Below are 22592 nucleotides of genomic sequence, written 5' to 3' on the forward strand. Positions count from 1 at the left end.
GGGGGGGGGAGGTGGGGAGGAAGAGGAAAGAGAAACAAAAAGAACAGCCTTTTCGTCCCGAGTCTTCTCTTACGGAGTCCTGGCCAGCTGGGCCATGGGTCAAAGGGCAGTCAGGCCAAAGTTACAGCGGCAGTACATCATGCCACTGGAGTCCAGCCAGCTGTCTGAAATGGGGTCATAGCGCTGGACAGTGTTCAGGTAGGACGACCCGGAGTGGCCCCCCACCACATAGAGGTAGTTGTCCACGATGGCGGAGCCGACACCTACAATGTCAATAATAACATAGTGAGTAAATAACAAAAATAAAAATAACACACCAAAACTAGATTAACATTACGATATGCATTTGTAGTTTGGGTGGAGTAGTGAATTTAGGCAGACAGATAGAATAGGTAGATAGAGATAGAGTACACTTACAATTCACTCATTTAAAACATTGTTTTGGTCTGTGACTGATTTTCATGAGAATGAAGGAAAAAAACAATGACCCACCAGTTCGCGGTTCATTCATTGGTCGACAGGCGGTCCATTGGTTTTGGTGCGGGTCGTAGCGCTCGATGCTGGAGAGGTGGGACACACCGTTGTGTCCGCCCACCACAAAGATGAATCCCAACATGACTCCGACCCCAAAGTTGATCCTCTTGTCTGCCATGGGGGCTACCATTTCCCAGGCATCCTTACTGGGGTCGTAACGCTCCACACTGCGCAGCGCCAGACACAGGTTAAAGGGTTAATAACACGCCAGGTATTAGTGTGCAACCTGAGGCAGCCTCTGGTTAACACCTCAGAAGAATACGCTAGCCCATTACCTCCTGCCATTGTTTTGGCAAAATAGAATATGCATTTACATTACACACCTGTTGTATGTTGTACGTCCTGGCGCAGCAGGTAGCATTGTGTTGCGTTGGCCGCATCTTATCCTAACTATCTTTGTTGTATACAGGGAATGGGTTAACCTAGCGTTGTATGTGCTTGTTTCTATGAACATCCTTACTGTACCGACAGCAATATATTGTTGTCTTTCTTCTGACAAATATACTTATTGTAAGTTGCTTTTGATAAAAGTGTCTGCTTAATGCCCTAAATGTTAATGCATATAAATACACTATTACCATTTAGCAACTGCATCCAACATTCAAATCTTACCGCGAGTGACCGGTATTTAAATGCAATGCGTATTCAACAAATATTGACTTCAATAAACAATCAATCAATCAATAAAATTTGTTCAAAGAGTTCCTTCCTCTAGTAGCATTAACTGATTTACTGTTGCGAAGACACAAAAGGGACACACATACTGATTGCATAAGGCAGAAAAATACATGAGGCCCCTTTATTAGCTTAGCACTGCCAAGGTGATGAAACTCTTTAATGTCTCACTATATCTAAAAGGACAGAAGGGCAGCTGGGGAGAAGAAGGAGTCCCTAAAGAATTAGTTCAATCCAAAACACATTTTCCTGAGGGCTTTGAGGAGTCAAGGAGACGTAGCAACAGACTCTACACTCTGGAGCCCCATCAGCCTGAGAGAGCCAACCTGGAGCAGGAAACATACGGGCCACGTTCCAAACATATCCGATAGAGGCTTTCACTATTTCTATCTTTTCTATCTTTTTCCACTGTGGCCATTAGGGAGCTACGGGCCGTTTTCTTGGAAACACTTAACATCTCTCGCTGGTCTGTCATGTGTCCAAGATAACCGCCAGGGTAGGGGGCTGCGTGTGCCTGTGTAGGACTATAGCGTGCGGAGCCTGGCCCTTAGGAGCATATACATTACAGAAGGCAGCTGGAAACATTTCCGTGCATTGAAGCTAACATTAACAAAAGTTGTATGGCCCATGTACACCAATGAAGATTCAGGAGGATTTGACTGTAAGACTATTATCAAATAAGTTAAGAGTCTAATAAAGCCAGCCACTATCCTCGAAATCCAAAATGGCATTTCATTTGTTATTCATATGAAGCACAATGTGTATCAAGACTTGTGAAACAGGTTTATGGTAAAAAGCAGAAGAAGTACCTGTTCATATGCGCCGGGCCGTAGCCCCCGATGGCATACACCATGCCATCCAGCACGGCAGTGGCAAAGCAGCTACGGGACTTGCTCATGGGTGCCACGGGTTGCCACTCCTTCAATTTGGGGACGTATTTCTCCACCGACTGGAGGTAGTACTGGCCGTCGTAGCCGCCCAGTGCGTAGAGCTCCCCGGCCAAGACCACCACCCCGAGGGTGCTGCGGCACTCGGCCATGCGCTCCACCGAGGACCAGGTGTTGCTGTCGGGGTCCCAGCACTCCACGGTGCTCTCTAGTCTCCGGTAGCTGATGCCTTGCCTCATGTGCGTGGCGATCCCCCCCACCACGTACACCTTCTGGTCCAGCACCGCCACGCCAAACTCGTATCGAGGCACGCTGAGTGGGGCCAGCCCTATCCACGAGTCCGTCTGTGGGAAGTACATCTCCATGCTGGAGAAGGGAGATGAGGTTTAGGTTCCTATTTCCATAACAAAGTGAGGCTCTGAACAATTAAAGCATTCAAAATCAGTCGAAATTGGAAGTACCGAAAAATAAATGATCAAACTCAAACACTGCATGACCAATTTGTTAGTTGTGCGGTAAGATGTGGGTGTACATTATTTTCATGCACGCATATAAAATGCGTTCAATGACAGGAGTCTGACATTAACCATAACTTAAAAATCCAGACTCATACTTTTCAATAGAATACATTTATTTATTTATTCAGCAATAGAATATATTTATAGAAAGAGATGCTCTTAATGACTTGAATTTTTCCGATCGAAGTGAAAGAAGAAGTGAGAGACGTGAGATGTACCTTTCTAGCGTGGCAAAAAGACCCGCCTTGCCCCCAACCGCGAGCAGCACCTTGGGGGCACATCGGGGTCTGGTGGACAGCACCGTCTGGTAGGAGAGCCGGTGCTCTGGCATGAAGTGATATTTAAGGGCCTCGTTGAGTAAGTGCTTGCATGCGTGGTCGTCACGTATAAGGTGGTTGGCTTCGTAAAGGCGCGTGAGGAATTTGACACTGAGGAGAGGCAAGCGCACGCAGTGCAGCAGCTGGGCCAGATGCTGCTGCCTCTCGGCCACGTCGTACTTGATCCAGGACTCCAGCGCGAAGAACACTGACTCCTCCGTGACCACCTTCAGACAGTCGTTGGACACGATCTCGTCCAGCTCGGCCCGCGTCAGCTCGAAAAACTCTTCCGTTTTGCACACTTCCTCAAAGTTCTGACAGATGAATTTGGTGGCGGCCAAACACAGGTCGTGGCAGCCGTACGTCTCGGCAAAGCGGGAGATGCCGATGCAGTTCCCGGCGTCCAGCTGGCTCTCAAGGAAGGAGCAGCACTCCTTGAGCACAAGTTTCACCTGGAGCAGGTTGGCGGCAGGCAGGAGCGACTCCACCGTCTCCTGGGAGATGAATACTGTGCCCGTGTAAGCATACTCCACGATGGCCTGTGAGACAAAGAGGATGAGAAGTTAACGTGACTAAATAAATACTGGCCTACACAACACATTTGTGCAGAACATCAGCAAATCTTTTTCTGCAAACCTACCTGAAGCGCAGCCTCGTCGATACACTGGAATTCCACTTCCGACGTTTCCTTTTCGGACAGGTTCCCAGTGAACATGGCCTTGAAGTAGGGGCTGATGCTGGCCAGCACTACTTTATGGGCATGGATCTTAGCATCACCCACACGCAGTACAATGTCACACAGTTCATGATCCTGCCGCAGAAGCTGTAGGCCCTGCAGCAACTGCTCCGAGTGAGGCCGTGTTAAACTGGCAAGCATATAGGACTGGGCCTGCTGGTCCATCTGAGAGCAGAACAGATCAATACAATGTTGACAACACCGCAAAAACCATGACATTTATGATGAGCATTACAATAAGCCATTTAATCAGAGATGGGTTTGCAAAAACAAAATTAGCTTGACATTTTTGTAACCAAAGTTTAAATATATAAAACGTATGCATGTGATGCCTTGTATTTGTCTGAGAACCATCGATAGATTACTCGAGTCGGACGCGTTGGCTTTCCTGGCTGAACGTAGCTTCCCCTCAGCCCAAGGCCAGTTGCTAATGTTGGCTAAATAGCATAACATTAAATGTATTTATTCAAGCGTTAACGCGGGGAGGTGAAACGCACTGGTTAAAACAAAATCGGAATGGCGTTGCATGTCATACTCTTATCCCAATGTTAAACGACTGAGCCAGCGAGAGTGTACTGTCGCTGTGAGACGTGTTTGGATGCATCCACTAAGCTAGCCATCTTGTTGACAGGGGCCTTGCCCCGATTCTGACAGAGTGCACATCAGACGCTGCAGAGCTATTCAAACGTCTCCTTCCACAATGCATTATTTAGATACCATGTAGAGAAATAGTAAATAGCAGCCTTGATGTTTGCAGAATCGACATTTCCGCGATAGCATACCCTTAGTAATACTGGTATACTCGATTCCAGCAAAAACTCAATACCGATTTCCACCATTCGTTGCACTGCAGTCAGCGCAGGTTAGCAGCTAAAAATAAACACGGGTGCTGTGCCTAGCTGCATCATTGATTGATATAGCCTACAGAAACAAGGCTGAAAAATACAAAACGGCTGTGTAACAGTGAACCAGTCCTATGACGAAATTCACACGAAACGACACCCAATAAAAAACACAAACCTGTAACTTATTCCGCGTCTGTTGTGCCGCTGTCAATACCGACTTCGCAGTAGCGTAGTTCAGCGGCAATCTGTGGAACCCCGGCGATGAGGAAAACAACGTAGGCGAGCGTAGCGTCGTCTGCGCGCGGCGACCACAGGGGTTTTATAACGGAGCGCGGAGCTTCCCGAGAACTGAGAGCGGCGGATCCACTCGCCGCGCCTTCGAAGTAAAAGCACATGTAGAGAACGTGGCTGTTTTCAGATTTTGAGGATGGATGTGTTATCATGTCTACGAGAAAATGTCTTGCTAGCTGTTTATGAATGAACTATATATATAGATATATTATCAATGAAATTGGAAATGGTAGTTACATGTAATACACATCAATCTAGCTCACTGTTAATGAATGAACTATATATTTTTTTTCATAGCCTATATACTATATATATAATAAATATAACAAAGGAAATGTGACATTTTAGTTAATATTTTAAATGTGTAGTCGTATGTATAATTATGTTCAATTATGTTAGTTAATTAATCCATTTAAGTATTTGATTATGCATGCTTATTTATATTCAACACTACTTTCTCTATAATGTGAATTATAGAGAAAGAGAAAGTTACTTCATTCATTTACCACATTCAAAAATACCTGATTATATTCATACACCAGACATAAACACTTGTTTGACCAATAGTTATTCTACCTACCCCTGAGCACTTGTTCAATCGATTACAGTCAATGATGTCCACCAGGGCCGGAGTGGGTCTCACTTTCAGGCCCACCCCAATTGGGGGGAGCAGGTGGGGGTGCTTGAGAACCCATTCTAGTTTTTGGAAAAATAACTTTAAATCACAAGTGGACTATGAGGCCTACATATTATAGCATATCTTTTCCTGTATTTCTCCATATATTGTTATAAATTGATCGTGTAATTTCCTGCATTATTACAACTTGCAACTAGAAACTGCAACCTATCCGTTGCTGCACTCATAACATTCAGCAGTGTGCACACCCGTGTTCTCTGCTCCCTCCTAGCCCTGTCTCATCAGCATCACCGGGCTGACTCAGTTCTTTAGCTGCAAAAATATATATTCTGTGGCTAAATACATGCTACGACCATACAACATTTGTACTGATGAATCATACTGAACTGATAGTTAGCTAGATACTTTTTCTCAATCTGCCCATTTTCATCTTCTTCATTGCCTACTTCCATTTATTTGTTAAAGCGCGATGGCCAAGCCAGAGCCATAGAGAGAGATATATCTATCGCTCGGACCAAGCTGGCCAGCTGATAACATACATACTGGGGAAAGCTTTTATTTGAAATGTGATGTTATCATTACACTTTACACATATTGGCAACTAATTCTAAATTCCAAGCTCCCCTTCTTTAACTCCAAGCATTTCACCTGCCGCGTCTTTACTCGATGATCTGAATCTGAATCTATCTGTTATTTTCTAACATTTTGCTGCATTCTCTCCTCCAGTGGGTAACGCTTTATAATAAGGTGCCATAATAAATAGCAAACTAGTAATTGCCTAACCCTTTGTCAATATTTGTTAATTGTTACTAAAATATCTATTTGGCACAAGTTAATAGTTTTTTTTCACTGACCACAGTGTCGCTGGTTAGGGTTAAGGTTAGGGCCGTGTGTTAGGGTTAGGGTCGTGTGTTAGGGTTGGGTTAGGGTTATGCAAACAACTAATATTGAATTAATGATGAAAAAACGATTAACTTGTGCCAAATAGATATTTTAGTAACAATTAACAAATATTAACAAAAGGTTAGCTAATGACTAGTTTGCTATTTATTATGGCACCTTATTATAAAGTGTTACCATCCAGGGTATATCCGTTTAATTATTTCTCCTTTGTCCTTTCTCTTTTTGCTGTCTATCACTTTCAACACAACGTGTATAGAGCTCAACAGTGTTGTTCTGGAAGTGAAAATCCCATTCATTTTCTCCATAGAGGTTTTGATTAAAAGCCATAATGTCGTAATCATCCAAAGTATTCTTTCCACGCGCCGTTATATTGTGAAACAATGGTATATGCTCCTGTAGAAGCCATGAACTTCTAGTTTTTAGAAAAACATTTTTTATTTGCAATTTCATTGAAATAACTACACTACCCATAGTCCTAAAGTGTAACACGACGTCTTTGATTGGTGGAACTTGCTGTTACCATGGAAACGTTTACCAGCACCCGCGAAAGTCAAGTGGTCGATGACTGCTGCCAAGGAACTTGATCGCTTACCACAGCGAACCTTAACTTCCCTTAGATTAATGGAAAGTTAGAGAGTTTTGTAGGAGCTTTAGAGGAAATTAGCTCTACATTTTGAAAAATATGTTGATATAGAATATATGATACAAATAAAAGTAAAATATGTATTGTATTAGTGCTACGTTGGGTAGGCCTATGTTGATTCATCAATCCACCTTCTCAAGTTGCAGAAGTCCCCGCGCCGCGCCTGGTGCAGCTGCGACGGAAGCCTGTGAGGAGCGGCACACAGCAAGGCCCTGCAAAGTAGACCCATTCGGAGTCGTCGTGAAGTCCCTGTTGGGCGTGTACACTGTAAATCACAACACTTTTAAATAGAAAGGCAAATGATTTCTATGATATTGTATTTTTCTTTATTATTATTGTCTCGATTGGTCGGTGTGTTCGTTATACGTTCTTGTGAAGTGATTTGAAGCGGTTTTTTGTTTTTTTTAGACGCCGTGCACACGTGACTGCGCTCGGGTCTTCTCGCCGCTCCGGAGCCGAGCTCTTGTCACCATGGAAGCGCTAGGTTTGCGACTTGTATTCGCCATTTTGCTCCCTGGATGTGTGGGCTTGTTTGAACGCCTCGGGAGCTTCCAACCCAATAACCCAAGAACATACGGATGTAAATAAATGGATTTGATACATTTAAAGGTCTGGCCAGGGCGAGGACAATCGGACCGCGTGGTTTTCTGCCTGTGAACGTCGCCGAGTGAGTACTTAGTAGGGAAAACGGGGTCTAATATGGTGTTGTTTTTTAAACTTTGCTAGCGTAGCCTTATCAACTAGTAACGATACCACCTTAAACGCACCACCCACATTGGATAGCTTTGCGATGGCCAAGCACAATGCCTCACAATGTTTTTGCCGTGTACGATGATAATGCATGATCTAAACTATCGGACCATCGTCCTGTTGAAGGATGTAACGGTAACTTGCACTAATATATCCGTTTGGTGGGCTTAGGTTTTGAGTCAACAACTCTGCACTTTAAAGCCAGGCTATGTCAACATCGATCCTATTCTGAGGCGAAGCTGAACGCCCCTTGAAATGTGAAACACGTAACGGTTACACAGATAAGAGTGATGCGGACAGCCACAAGTGGTTGTGTGATCCGGATCCTAGGCGTGTATCTCACTTTGCCTCTGGGATGAGGATTTTTATTTACTCCAGAAACCTGAAATCAAATGAAATGTTATTGTCGTCAAATACTTGCGACATAACTCTAGTCTGTTCGTTCTCGTGTGTCATCCTAATGGCCTGTATTTTGTATTTACAGCACAACCATCTGTCGTTGTCATCGAACACTTTGAGAACACGCAATGGAAACACAACAAGAGGAATGTTGTTCTGCTGATGGGGTTTCAGCAGAGTTAAAATCTTAAATCTAACCAAATCTACAAGATCATCAATTATGATACTTGGATGGATCTCCCAGGAGTTACACGCAATGGAAACACAACAAGAGGAATGTTGTTCTGCTGATGGGGTTTCAGCCGAGTTAAATTCTTAAATCTAACCACATCTATAAGATCATCAATTATGATACTTGGATTGATCTCCCAGGAGTTACACGAGCAGCTTCTGGATCTAACCAACTACCAAAACCGAACCAATGGAGTGGAAGAACTTAAGCACATTCTTACAGAGCTTGATTTGAGGACGGTTCAATCGGACAGTATTGAGGAGTTCATACGATTCCTTTGTCGTCTTCTGGACGACAGTAATTTTAAAGTTTTGTATGGCACCTTACAAGTCATTAATGTGCTCATTCATAAGTTAGATTCCAATGTGGACCAATATTTCAGACAGATAGCTCTCGTGGCTGTGAAGGCTCTAGGGGACACGCGCACCGTCACCAGAACCGAGTACATGAACTTGTTCCGCCAGTTGATAGGGACTGCAGGACCCCAGAGAGTGCTCGACGTCCTAGTTGGAAGCCTCAGCCATAAGAACTCCAGGGTGCGAGAAGATGTGCTCAACATCATCACTGCAGCCATGCTCACCCATCCCAGGAGGGAGTTCAACATCCCTCAGCTCTGTTCCGAAGTCGCGCCGTGTCTGGCCGACGGCAAGCGGAAGGTCCGCCAAGCGACCCTCGAGCTGTTTGCAGTGTTTGACCATTGCCTGGAGACGGGCAAGAAGCAGCCCCTGACCAAAGCTGTAGACACGGTGGAGCTCAACGAGGACGTTGAGGGGCTGATGGCAGCTGTGCAGGCCAGACGAGCGAGGCACATCCTCCCCCGCCTCTCCTCTGAGTGGATGGTGGAGTACGCCCTGGTCGTGCCCAAGCCGGGGCAACGCTGCTCCCCGCAGTTGAGCCTGGCAGCCGACCTGGAGTGGGTCCTCCACGGAGGACGGGTGGGCAGCGCCAGGAGCTACAGGAGCGAGCCCGACTCGGACCGGCTGTTTGGCTACGGCAGCCTGGGCTCCCTCACCGACGACCTGCCCCTCCAGAGGAGGATCGCCAGTGCAGGCAAAGGCAAGAGCAAGCTGCCGTGGGAGATGTCCAGCCTGTCATCCTGTGAGAACGACCAGCCGCACAGTCTCCCCAATGGAAAGTCCTCTGAGAAGGTGTGGGCAAACACTCACGCTCTCCACTAAGGCTCTCTGGTTTAGCACCGTGTCAATTGAAGCATCTAGGCAGATTTTGTGTTGCGCTGCTGCTTTCAGTGCAAGGTCAGAACGGTACCGTTGCAGTTTAGCTATGTAACAATGCTTCCTTAGACAGAATCCCCTGTGTAACACTACAATAATACGACATGCACATTGTGTCTAGAAGGCTTTACATTCTTGGCTGTTTCCGAGTATTGCATATGAAAGTGGTGGGTGAACCAGCACGAAACAACAGTGCAACAGTGAATTCATTGGCTTCTTGGTTTTTGGAGCAACAAAGGCACCTTAACATCCTCTAGCCTCTCAAGTGCCCTGTGATTGGACTGATTGGTGGGTCTCCTTCTGCAATCACTCAGAGCTGCAAGAGTGGTTATTGCTTAGGAACAGAGGGACATGATTTATCTTTATTTGAGAAACGTGTCCTCGTGCTTTTGAGTCCAGCATATCGCAGCTGTAATCACGTCAATTTCAATCAATTCGACGATTATGATGTTTTTGGTCCAATTTTGTATTATTCAATCAATTCCTATTGACAATTTTCCGCCGAAACTAGCAGTGTTTGTGCTGATTATTTACTAAAGACAAATTACAATACGTATGAATCTAGACGGCCTAGAAAGAACTTGAGATGGCGTTGAAAGGATGTTTTCCCAGATTTAGATTGGTTCGTGTTACACCTCTCATTGAGGTGAATCTACAGAGAGCGGCAGGCCAATGGGGAGATGGGGTTGGTGTTGATTTCTTCTTAATATAGCTCTGTTGTGTCAGAGCAATCACTGGGATTCAGTCATCATTTAGTTCCTCCCTCGTTCCCTTCACAATAAGATGCCCATTTACATGATGCATATGATGGGAATCTACCTAGATTGTATGTCCCTTTCTCATTGAAGTGCAGTTAACCTCTGAGGTGAACAATAACACAAATCTAACCAGAGGGATAACGGTACTATTCGTTATTGTACCCAAGGAGAGTTTCGTAATTTAGAAATAAAAATAACTGACAGGTTGCATAAACACTTTGAACTGTTTTAAAATTGAACTAGCCAGGATCATTGTTAACCCCATACAGTTCAAAGCCTATTGTTTTCCCTCTGCCAATTATGTTGCGTTCACTTTAATCAAAAATACCTATTACCCTGTGGACCGTAAACAACTTTAGCGTCTTCTGCTGCAAAACCCGGTGTTAACTGCATTATGCGTGTCTCCAAGCAACACTTTTAGACTCCAGCACACTTGTCAGAGGGGGACGGGAAACATAATTGGTGATATCGCAGCACTGGGGCTGTGAAAACATAGCTCCTAAACTCTATTCCAAGGGTGTGTGATTGTGTGTGTGTGTGAGGATGGAGTCAGGTTGCCCTGACTCCATCCTCACCAGTGGCATGTGCATGGTAATAATATCAATGTCTTTATATTAGATGGGGTCCAACTGAAGGCCTCTTGTGTTTCTTGCTTTGCGCTGATCTGAATTCCCTCCTTTGCTCTTTTTGTGTTGTGGATGGAAATAGCCTCAGGGCGTCTTTACCAATACCAACTGCGTTAATTACATCTATGTTAATTTGATAAACTCAGTACAGCTAGACAATTGCAATTTCACCATATGAATTACTGCAATGATTTTCCCTGTGTTACATTGTACGCCATGTTAGATTGCCAGTGAAGAATACCTGTCCATCTCCAGGAGGTTAAGTCAAGAAACCTACGTCCCTAGTTTTGGTAAGTATCTCTCTCCAACCCCCCCCCCCCCCCCCCCCCCCACACACACACACACACACACACACACACACACACACACACACACACACACACACACACACACACACACACACACACACACACACACACACACACCTTGTATCTGCTCTTGTCCCGAGATTCTCATGAGTTGACTAGAGTTGCGTTCAAAGTCAAGCCCAACTCCAAATTAGAGCAGCTTTGAGTTGGATTACCGTGCTGATCAAAGAAGCCTCTGCTTTGCGCGTCACAAAAAGCTCTGACATTAGCGTGTTGCTAGGTCGCGGTGCAGTGGTGACACACCTCTTGCCTACTGGTTGATAGTGGATAGAAGGGAATGGATTAGTGCTTAAACATGCACCTGCACCAAAGTGTGCTGTCAACCCGGGTCTGTTGAGCCAAAAGAAGGTATGGAAGGTGTGCTGTTGTTGAACTATTCACTTTCTACTTCTACAGCGGCCGCCTCTGCACGCCGCCTTTCAAGCTAATCCACTTGTTCCATCTCTTGTTTTCAATTCCGTGTCGACAAATCAGCATTTCTTAATCAGAAATGAGCTGACTGAAGGATCCAACCCTGTTGTTATGTTCCGCTATCCAAAAATGCAGTTTCCTACGGGCAGAGACTAGGATCTAAGCCTCCTAAAAGTAGAGACTAGAACGGTGGAATTATGGTGGATAGTGGAATCCTAGACCAATCTTCATGGTGGTGGCCACCTTGAAGTTGTCTTATGAATCATGTTGTCGTTTTTTTCACTTTGTTGTTATCGTACATAAAATCATTGCTGTTTGATGGAGGCAAAAGCTTGCGCGGGTTCATAGGGCTTCACAGCCCTAACGGCTATGAGTTTTGCCAAAATTGGTCTTCTGCTACAATCCATCTCATGTCACTTCTAAAAGTTAAGGTGGTAATCCTTAAAAATAGATAAAGAGTACATCAACTGCACCATATACCATTTTTGTGTTGTTAGTTATTTAATAGTTAATAATCACTTTAAAACCAGTGGAGGATTTTAGTGGATGGAGTTTTTCTTATTGCACCTGCTAGTCTTGCAAAACCGCAATTGCCAAGCTAGACGACCCTCAAGTGTACAATGTTCACTGAAGCCAACAAACAAGTATGGATTTGGCTAGTTTTGGTCACAGAGCCTGAAGAATGTGTCTTATCTTTTACATAGAAAATTGACTATCTGCCCCGTGTCCATCCTTCCACCATGACCTAAGGCCTTCATGTAAATAGTCGACAGCTTCCATCCATTTCGGACACATTTCAAAGGCGTCATGGGTTCTACATGACCGTGTGCTCGTCATACAGGTCACACCTCAGTGCAATCTGCACGCATGGCTTTGGTACCCTAAGCCCGGCTACATACACTAACTCCCGTAGTGTGCTTCCCATGTAGCTTCAGAGATAGCGGATAAGCGGCATTCGGGCCGCAGGAGGGAGTCCCCTGCTCGCCTCCGTCGGAGCGGGAGCCTGGACTTAGACCCCGAGATCTTCAAGTCCATCAGCTTCAGCGAGACGCACAGTGGTGAGGAATCCCTCAGTGTTCGGCAAACCGATAGCCGCGATGAACCAGAGCGACGGTGACGGACTGACCTGTGTGTTGTCGCCGACAGTCGCGCCCAAGACGTGCGTCTTCTCGGGGAACCCCGGCGTGGAGCGCACCTTCTCCCTCCCCGCCAACCCCAACACGCCCGGCTCCTTCCTGCTGCCCTCCTACCCGCTGGCGGCGCTTCCCGGCGGCCTGCTCACCCCCACGCTGGCCCGGCGGCGGGCGGACCCCTCCCTCTCCATGTCCAACACCTGGCCCAACAAGAGGGAGGGCAGCCCCCTGCATCCGGAGCCGGGCCCCCGGAGAGACGCCGCAGGCAAGGGGAAGGGTGAGTGTGGATCCCCATCCCCCACCCGGCCCACTGACCGTAAGCTGTTCTCACTTGACCCCCCCCTGTGTCCTCCCCACCCTCTCCAGCAGACCAGACATCCAGCAGGGGCTCCCCCAGGCCTCTGCGGGCCTGCCCGGTCAGCTCCTCTGCATCGTCCTTGCACGCCGCCACCGCCGCCGCCTCCTACCGACGGGCGCTGGGCGGCGTGAAGGCGGTCCTCCCTGGGATGGAGCGCTCGCAATCCTATAACGGCCAGAGGTCCCAGGCCCCAGGGAGCCCGCGGGGCCGGCCGGCAGAGAGGGACCTGGATCTGGAGCTGGGGGGTCTGGGCACGGCGCGGGGGCCGCAGGATGACGAGTCCCTGGACATGGAGGAGGTCAGACGCTTCCCCTTGGAAGAGCACAGGACTCCATATTGGAGGACTGTGATTGTGTTGCTGTGAAGGGAACACGGTCCTCTCGCATGCATGCCTGGTTGATTGCAACCATACCAATGTATGTCTGTTATTTGACACGGTTGCAATTGGAAAAAGCAGATTTGTAGGCTTTCTATTGGACCAAAAAACCCAAACCCAAAAACCTTTTTCCGTTTATTATCCATTTGTTATCATTTATTGATTTTCAAAACGTGAGAAGATCCACATTCCTTGAGCCTCGTTATGTTGGCCAAAAATAATCCACGCCCCAACAGAGCTGTGACCGATTGTGGAGCAGCTGTTCTCCGTCCCATGACACAGACACTCATCCCGCCCGCCCCCCCTGTGTCTCTTCCGTCCGCAGATGCTGAACTCCCTGCGCTCGTTGCGCAACAGCGCCGCCAAGAAGCGGGCCAAGGTTAGCCTCAGCGGCTCGGAGCAGGACCTGGACAGCCCGGATTCGGCCGTGAGGCTGGAGCTGGGCCTGGACTCGCCGTCCCGCGGCTCCCCCACGGTCACCAGCCCGGCCAGCGAGAGCGGCCTCTCCAGTCTGTGCTCGCCACCCAACTCCATGGGGCACAACGGCGCCCACGTGAGGTACAGACCCCACGACCCCCAGGGAGCTGGAGGACCCCACCCTCGCAGTCTGGGTTTTAATGAAAGGATTATGAATTATGAGGAGTGTGTGTGTGTGTGTGTGAGAGATATAGAAGCAGTCTGGGTTACCCTATCCTAGCGCATGTGAGGTCGAGAGAGGTCTTCCCCCAACCCTCCTCTCACTTGTCATGCTTCTCAACAGCCCCAGGAACTCTGGCCCTTCCCACCCCCGCGCTGCCAGGGTGGCCTCGCCCAGGCTGAGGTCTTCGGTGTCTATGGATTTCAGCTGTCTTCAAGGTACAGCCAGAGGGGATAATGGTGCTGCCGCCGCCGCCGCCGCCGTGCCCTGTGGTGCATCTCACTTCCTTTCCTTTTTAAAAAAATGATCTTTCTTTCCTTTCCAGGCGTGTCCCAGAGAGACAAAACCTCCCCTGAAGTGGGCGTGATCGGCCAGAGGCTCAGCTTCTCTAACGGACCAATGGAGTTTGAAGATGGCGACCGCACAATAGAGGCATCTCCACCGTTGGTCAGAACGAGCTTTCGTGAACCAATCAGAGCAATGAGGCCTGCAAAAGGTCAGCCAAGGATTTCCGAAATAAACAGACACATTTTTTGTCGTTAATTGATTCCTACGGTACACGTTTAAAAGGATCCATCAAACCGCATCCTATATTTATTATCTATGATGCATGTTTAAAAGTATCCACCGAATAGCATCCATTATCTATTGTGAATACATCCTGCGCCGCTATATTCAATTTCCTGTTGGAAATGATGTTATGACTCATATTACAGTGTTCACCATCACCCTGAGCAGCATACCCAATTGCTTGAACCAATCAAAGATCCCTGAATTCCTTTGTTTTATCCCAGGCTCTCAGAGCCACGGCAACAGGAGCTCTCTGGCCTCTGACGTCCCTGAAGGCGTGGTGGGGAGAGGTCAGTCCGCCCACCCTGTCCCCACGCACACTCAGCCCAGAGGCCCCCATTAGCCCTGCCTCACTGCGGGGCCCGGGGCCCTCCTCAGTGTGCTGTTATGACAACACACTGACAGAGGCACTTAATCAGGCCCGCTGCTATAAATAGAGTGGGGAAAAGGCGGAGGAGAAATGTAAGCCCATGGTTGGTTCCACTGATAATGCGCTTTGTGTTGTGCAAACAGCCTTTAATGCTGTGAAGAAATCCACAAATTACATATTGGGATTCCGCTACAGGAATGAAGGAATAACAGCAGCTAGTAATTAGCTTTCTACTCCCTGCTGCTTTTCTACACAAACATACCCCCCCCCCCCCATGACTTACCCTTCCTCACCCCTTTCAGGTGTGTTTGGCTCGGGTGTGATCTCCGGTCGCCCCATCGGGGCCACGTCCCCGTCCGAGCTGGGGGACTATCTGACCAGGCCCAATGGGGACCTCCCAGCGCAGGGCATCATGGGCCAATCCCTGACCGGCACACCGAACTCTGACCCCAGGGACACTGCGGTGGACAGCACGGTTCGTCCTGCAAACATAACCGTAATCTCCAAAACGTGATGAACCGTACTGGGCGGGCGCTTTTGCTATTGGTTGTAGACTGGTACATTGGTCCCATTATCTGAGTTGGTTGTTGCATCGGTGATCGATCAATTTGGCAACAAATATTTATCTATGCATATTTTTCTATATTTCGTATTTTTATGTTCTATTGCCTCAATAGTTTTAGTGTTTAGTGTTAAAGTGTTTTAATGTTTCTTGCTTTTGTATTTAAATTCTTATTCCTATATCTTGCGCCGAGCGCCCGTGACTCTTAATAATTTCCCTCGATATTAACACGGTACCCCACGTCTCATCAACCCCTGCGCAGGAGCGTCTGAGGAACGGCAGGGTCCACCGGGAGAAGCTCCGGGGCCAGCCCCCCCACCAGGCAGGGGAAGAGGCCGGGCTCTCTGGGAAGCGACAGCAGAATGGGGGCCGTCACGTCCCCAACCAGAGCCTAGGCGATGAGCCCAAGCTGGAGGAGATGCTGTTCGATAGCAGAGGTAAGAACGGCATCTCTTACACCAATAAATAAATTCAATGTAACGTAATGTTCTCTTTTTAAATGTTTGAGCCTGCATAAACATTTAGTGGTAACACATAGTCATGACTTATCATGAAGTTATGCAGACAGGGATGACTTTGTTACTCGACGTAACCCATCTGTTATGTGATGTTAGTGGAAGAGACAGTTTTGTTTACATTATTGGTGGGTTCAGCCTAGTCTGTTGCTCACTGGTACATACCGTCTGACGGTGTTCCATCCACGGCAGAACACACACAACTGATGCATTCTGGGTGTGTAAACTATTGACTACTATTTAGAAGAAAATACTTTTTGTTTCCAAAAAAGGAGCCGTTCATATTTGGTTTTTTTTTCCCCATTAATAAGACGTTTAAATATATTAAACGTCTTAAATATCAGAACCCTTTTTTAACTTTTTAAACTTTTAACGGTGAAAGAATGGATTTGCCGTTCAACTTCTCATGCTGGTAATTTGACGCTCCCTCATTGTCCTGAGACGTGCTCATGGCGTTCCCTCTTCTCTCTGGGTCAGACCTACAGCTGACCGGCGACACCTTGGCCTCCACCCCGGCCGGGTCCCTCGCCAAAGGGGCCCGGTTCAGCCCCGCCAGTCCCCTGGGGTCCCAGAGCCCCCTCAAGTGCTTCACCCCCCCTCACCAGCCCAGCCCCCCGACGGTGCCCCCCAGCAACCCTAAAACCTCGGCCCGCGTCAGGAGGGCCCCCAGCCTGACCAGGACCCGGCCCCCGCCCTCCCACAGCTCAGGTCAGTACCGAGAGCGGCCAGGAGGGGCAGTGCAGGGTCAATGAGGGGCGGGAACAGGGGGGTCAACCGGGGCCGGACATATTGAAGCTTTGTGTCTTGAAATGCTGATTTATGCTGACTGGGATACTCAAACGAGAGCGCAGAGCTACGGGGTTGTGAAAGTAGAAACCTAGCCAGAACGTCCTCATGATATATGGTACAACGGGATGTTGAAACACTAACGGTACTCGGGAATGGAGGTGATGTTTCTAGAGTGAAATACCTCAAAGGGCTTCGCACTGCAGGGAACGATAAAGAATCATTTTATCCTGGAGCCGAGCGATCTTTCTGCTTGGCAAATCTGTTCCCTGTTTTTCCCCATCGTGCGTGTTTGTGCTTTGTCCACTCTCAGTCCATCGACAATCCCTCTGCATTATGGATGGCTGAAGCAGTGCTGTGTTCCATCGCAGGGCGCCACTTAGGCCTGATTAGACCAGGGCCTGCCGCACTGCATGGCTGAGCACACACCTGCCAGCTCTGTTTTGACAGCCCTGCCGCCACCTAAACACACGCTGCCCGTCTCCATGTTGACAAGAGGTGTAACATGAGAGTGTGTGTGTGTGTGTGTGTGCGTGCGCGTGTGCGTGCGCGCAGATGAGCCGGCCCAGGGCACCCTCAGCAGCCACAAGCGAGACCTCACAGAGCCCCCCGAGCTCCGCCCCTTTTCCAAACCTGAGCTGGCGATGACACAGAGCTTCAGACTCATCAGCTCAGATGACTGGTGCGACACACACTCACACACAGAATGTGTCCACACACACAGACACACACTGTCATCCTCACACACACACTGAATTTGCCCAAGCAGTCTGAGCTTGTGTTTCGTTGGACTGACCTGCTGTGGTTGAACGCAGGGAGAAGAAGATCGAAGGGCTGATGGTGCTGCGCAGTCTGGCCCAGAACCACATGGACACGCTGCAGACCAGGCTCCACGATGTCTGCCTCGCCCTCGTTCAAGAGGTAGCCCCCCCCCTCTGTGGGCCTGCTCAATGGCGCTCTCTCTCGCTCTCTCTCTCTACCGCTTAACCTGGAGCCAAGGATCTGTCATTGAGGTTGGGCGTGGGCGTGTCCAGTCTGTCTCTGCAAGTGTAAAAACAAACTCAATCCAGTCTACAGCCTAGTCTATACACCATGCTGTGTTTAAAACCATCCCAAACAATTCTCCATCATAGAACAAGTGGTTGAATCGACATTACCCAGTGTGTCAAAAATCAGCCCTGAAAGGAGTGTGAAGCGCACTATAACGTAACGCATGCATTGCATCCATATAGCGCCTTTCAATACCCTCAACCGTGCCCGTGTCTGTGCGCGGTTCTCAGGTGAAGAACCTGCGTTCGGGCGTGTCCCGCGTGGCGGTGTGCACGCTGGGCGACCTGTACTGCCACCTGCAGCGGGCCATGGACCAGGAGGTTGAGGCCACGGCCCGGGCGCTGCTGCACAAGGCGGCCGAGAGCAACGCCTTCATCCGGCAGGACGTGGACGCGGCGCTGGGCCACATGGCGCGCCACTGCACGCCGGCACGCTGCATCAACGCTCTCCTGGTCGGGGGCTTGAGGTCAGGGCGCTGCACGCACGCACGCACACACGCAAAGTAGACACGCACACGCTATTCCGCCTTGTTATGTTTGCTGGTTTTTCTACCACCAGTGCGCATCTGCTTGGGTAACATATTTTTGTACAATACATTTGTTAAGTCAAAGAATCAGCGGCAGTTGTAAAAGCAGTGTCCGATGTGTTTTGAATGTGTGTAGCCAAAGCTCATTTCTAACGCTTTGTATGGGCATTGATAGTTCAAACATTCTTTAAAGGTACAGGTTGCATTTTAAAATCTTCGCCTTGAGTAATAAGACAAGAACAGCTTCTCCATCCATGAGTGTTGAAGAAAATGTTTCAAAGAATCCTGAATCCGCTTTGGACTGGTGGGTAGGATACTCCAGAGGTTTAGCCTACGTTTCCTTATCCTGTTGTTCCTGTTGTGTATTTCTGTCGTTGGTGTATCTCTGTGTGTGTCCTTCATGTTGAGCCTGTGTGTGTGTGTGTGTGTGTGTGTGTGTTGTCTGCAGCCACCTGAACGCCGCGGTGAGGAAGTGCGGCGCCCAGCACCTGGCCGACCTGCTGGAGAGGGTGGGCGTGGCCCGCCTGCTGTCCGGAGGGAAGGACGTGACGGACAGACTCCTCCCGGCCGTGGTCAAGCTGGCCCAGGACTCCTCCCAGGAGCCCAGGCACGTAGAGCCCCCGATGGCCCCCCCCGTGTTGGGCGAAGGCGTCTTGTCCAACGGCTTGCTGACGTGCTGCTCTCCCTCCTCCCCCTTCAGGTACTACGGCCGCCGGATGCTGCTCCTCCTGTCCTCCCACCGGGACTTTGACGCCATCCTGGAGAAGTACATCCCCGCCAAAGACCTGGCCGCCGTCCGCGACTCAGTCAGCGTCCTCAAGATCAAGGTGCGGAACGCCCCCCCCCTCGCCCCAACCTACCGCTGGGCCACGCGTCTTGTGAACGTTGTTGTTGTTGTTGTTGTGGTGTCAGGGTCTGGGCGAGGTGCCCCAGGACCCGCCCTCCGCTCGGGGCAGACGCTCGCTTCCCGGCAGTGGCACCATCAGGGCCTCATCGCTCAGCAGGGAGCCCCTCAAACAGACCACCCCCGCCACCACCATCCCCCCCAGGTGAGACTCCTCCCAGACACGTGACAGCCACCTCTGGAATATGTTGGTAAAAGTAAACTCACTTGTGACATTAGGTCAGCTCCTCTCTTGGGGTTTCGTTGTCGAACCCACATGATGGGTTTTGTTTAGAAGGTCTCTCCCATATTTATTTGTTTATGCATTTGTTCGTTTTCAAAACTCATGCAAACTTTAAAAATATTTTCCAAAACTTTGTAAACTCAAACGGCACAAACTATATATTTTTATTATTTTATTTTATTTCCAAGAACATATATACTGTGTATATATGTGTAGTAAGTATGTATGCAATTTCCCGCCATTCCATTTTGTGACGCCCTACAGGGAGCCCAACAGCCAGCCCAGCTCCAGAGCTCAGGGCCACAGCATCGCAGACAAGACGGAGTACATCAAGCAGCTCACCGCCCTGCTGGAGTCCAGGGACTTCAGGGAGCGCATCAAAGGCATCGACCAGCTGGTGGCCGACTGCCAGGACAACCCCAGCATGGTCATCCACAGCCTGTTCCCGGTCCGTAAAACACCCCCACCGCTCGTAGACGCCCACCCCTTCACACCCTTACCCCCTTCCTGTTCATTTGGTGACTTGTTCCCCGTGTCTCCCCGCTCCCCCAGGTGTTTGACGCCTTCAAAGCCCGCCTGCAGGAGTCCAACAGTAAGGTGAACCTGTACGCCCTGGAGGCCCTGCAGAAGATGGTGCGCCTGCTGAAGGACGACCTGTCCGGGGTGGTCAACCTCCTGGTGCCCGCCATCGTGGACAACCACCTCAACTCCAAGAACCGCGCCGTGTACTCGGCCGCCACGGGGGCCCTCTGCGAGCTGGTGCTGAACCTCGGTGAGGGCCCGGTGGGGAGCTGTCCGGAACACGGTCCGGCCTGACCGCGGCGTTGTCCTTGTCGTTCCTCATGCGTTCTTTCCTTCCCCCCTCTCCAGACAGCAGCCTCCTCCTGCAGCCCTTCTGCACCAAGGCCCTGTTTCTCAGCGGCCAAGCAAAGGTCGATCTGATCCAGAAGGTTGCAGGTATGTTAGTGGATCAAATGTTGCCTTTTTCTTTTGTTAGTGATCAGCAACAAACATACGTATACTATTGTGTGGCCAATGAAGAGGCATCTGATACACTCTGCTTTACCGCCTCCTCCTCCTCTTTCCTCCTCCTTCTCTTCCTCTATCTCCCCCCCCCCCCCCCCCCTCCAGAGCTGGTGACGGAGCTGTACCCCCGCCGGCCCCAGCTGGTGGAGCAGAAGGCGCTGCCCCTGCTGTGGTACCTGCTGGGCCCGTCCAGCGGCAGCGTGCAGGGCCGGGGCGGCAGCGTGCGCCGGGCGACCACCAGCCTGTGCCAAGCCCTCCACGATCAGATGGGTCCCGGCCTGGTCGAGAGCGCTGGCTCCCAGCCCCCCAACGTCCACAAGGACCTCAACGAGCTGCTCAGAACCATGTCCTGAAATCGAATCATTCAAACAATTCCAAACACAACCAAACGCCGAAAAGACGGGAACGAGGACGCTACGCGACGACTTTTACTTGAAAAAAAAAGAGATGTTCTGCATTTCTATCAGTGCCTGCACTTTTTGTATACTGTTAAAGAGAAAGTGTCTTACTTCTCATGAGCTCCTCGACTCTGGACCCATTATATCTCAGCGAGACGTCCTCCGGGCCACGGACCGCACAAGGCGGCCCTGCATCATGCTGGTTTTCATCAGGTCCCGCGAATCCTCCACAACCTGCTCTCTTTGCACTTTAACAGGTAGCTTGTCGTCGTTATCAAAGACAGGATTTTAAGGATGCGATCCTTGGATCGTTGTTGCTATTTCGTTTTTTTTGTTTCATCAATGAAAAGCATACATCTAACGTAATGTACTGTAGACCAATCAAAACGCACCGTTGCAGAATGTAAGGCGGAAATGCACAGAAAATGATAATAAGCGAGGGACGTCTATATTTTGTTGTGGTTCCATTTGTTGTAAGTGAATTATGGAGATTTTTTCAATGTGTCTTACAAGATAGAGATGGATTGGGATACAGGGAAAAATAACTTTTTTGGTACAGTTCCAACGTGTCATTGCACAGTATTAGCCTAATCTGTTAACCATATGTGGTAGGATAATGCAGTATATATTATTTATCTTGTATAGTTTTGGTTTTCAAAGTCCTATGGTATGAAATATGTTTATGATATGCAGAGTTGGTTGTGTTCTTATTCTGCATGTCGTCAAATCCAAATCAATGTTTATATTTTTGTTTAAAGGATATATAGATATAGATATATATATATATGTACACTGATGCCTGATTCAAAGTTAAACTTATTTTACTGGGTGTATGTGTTTGGGAGAAAACATTATTTACACAGAGTAAAACCCAAGTTAGTGATTCTGTTTCAGTGTAGTGCCAGTCTTTAAGTAACCGTTACACTAGTCTGTTGTAAATTGATATTTAACTTGTCCGTGAACAAACAAAGGGGTACCTACAACCTTATAGATCTACAAATAGTGTTTATTTCTGTAAAAAAAAAACACTGAGTTTCTTAATTTGTGTCTATACAGGGTAGCAGTTCACAAAGAGAGCCAATGCAGAATCGCTCTTTGCTCGAGATGTCATGTTTGCACTCAAATCTCTGCTGTTTGAGCTTACCATTCAATTAATCCACTTGTTTGATTATGGAATGCTGACTAAATTGGTGAATCAAAATGTATCTAGCAGCGTATTTTGACTAGGCTGTGCATTTGTACTTGTTAATTGAAAAATAATTCTGTCAAAATTTAAACAATCAAAATCTTCACTCCATGGCCTTTTCTGCTATAGCTACTTGGTCAATACTTTTACAAATAAAGTTTGTAAAAGATACCAAAACATGGAAAAAAGTTATACGATTAAACATTTTGA

The 22592-nt window shown here is 48.4% G+C and overlaps 2 protein-coding genes across 3 annotated transcripts; one reads left to right on the forward strand and one right to left on the reverse strand.

The window, feature by feature from the left end:
* Nucleotides 1-24: 24 nt before the first annotated feature.
* Nucleotides 25-4790, reverse strand: klhl28 (kelch like family member 28). Its single transcript, XM_079751992.1, has 6 exons — nt 4688-4790; nt 3572-3832; nt 2833-3470; nt 2019-2462; nt 493-701; nt 25-263 (listed from the first exon to the last, which is right to left on the reverse strand). The coding sequence occupies exons 2-6, from the start codon at nt 3830-3832 to the stop codon at nt 100-102; spliced, it is 1716 nt and encodes a 571-aa protein (XP_079608118.1). The 5' UTR covers nt 4688-4790; the 3' UTR covers nt 25-99.
* Nucleotides 4791-7505: 2715 nt separating this feature from the next.
* On the forward strand, nt 7506-22499 carry togaram1 (TOG array regulator of axonemal microtubules 1). 2 transcript variants are annotated; one of them, XM_079752705.1, is made up of 23 exons: nt 7506-7653; nt 8221-9515; nt 11207-11273; nt 12692-12820; nt 12909-13172; nt 13262-13551; nt 13955-14187; nt 14390-14484; nt 14592-14762; nt 15061-15126; nt 15509-15681; nt 16031-16205; nt 16761-16991; nt 17625-17751; nt 17885-17990; nt 18350-18585; nt 19094-19252; nt 19346-19472; nt 19558-19694; nt 20037-20220; nt 20325-20544; nt 20643-20729; nt 20904-22499. In XM_079752705.1, exons 2-23 carry the CDS (start codon nt 8484-8486, stop codon nt 21149-21151), a joined length of 4557 nt encoding a protein of 1518 aa, XP_079608831.1. In that variant the 5' UTR covers nt 7506-7653; nt 8221-8483; the 3' UTR covers nt 21152-22499. The 2 variants fall into 2 exon arrangements, with proteins under 2 accessions (XP_079608831.1, XP_079608832.1); XM_079752706.1 differs by having other exon boundaries at nt 13265-13551.
* The last annotated feature ends 93 nt before the right edge of the window (nt 22500-22592 follow it).

Source organism: Pollachius pollachius (genome assembly GCF_949987615.1).
Source record: "Pollachius pollachius genome assembly, chromosome: 15".
Lineage (NCBI taxonomy): Eukaryota > Metazoa > Chordata > Actinopteri > Gadiformes > Gadidae > Pollachius > Pollachius pollachius.

Bases quoted from the DNA above. Each gene is read 5' to 3' on its own strand.
- klhl28 (XM_079751992.1), bottom strand. From the start codon at position 3,832: ATGGACCAGCAGGCCCAGTCCTATATGCTTGCCAGTTTAACACGGCCT. The intron at 2,463-2,832 runs GTACATCTCACG...TCCCTTCTCCAG, and splicing joins CTTTTTGCCACGCTAGAAAG to CATGGAGATGTACTTCCCAC. The intron at 702-2,018 runs GTACTTCTTCTG...GGCGCTGCGCAG, and splicing joins GGCCCGGCGCATATGAACAG to TGTGGAGCGTTACGACCCCA.
- togaram1 (XM_079752705.1), top strand. From the start codon at position 8,484: ATGATACTTGGATTGATCTCCCAGGAGTTACACGAGCAGCTTCTGGAT. The intron at 9,516-11,206 runs GTGTGGGCAAAC...ACGCCATGTTAG, and splicing joins ATGGAAAGTCCTCTGAGAAG to ATTGCCAGTGAAGAATACCT. The intron at 19,695-20,036 runs GTGAGACTCCTC...GACGCCCTACAG, and splicing joins GCCACCACCATCCCCCCCAG to GGAGCCCAACAGCCAGCCCA.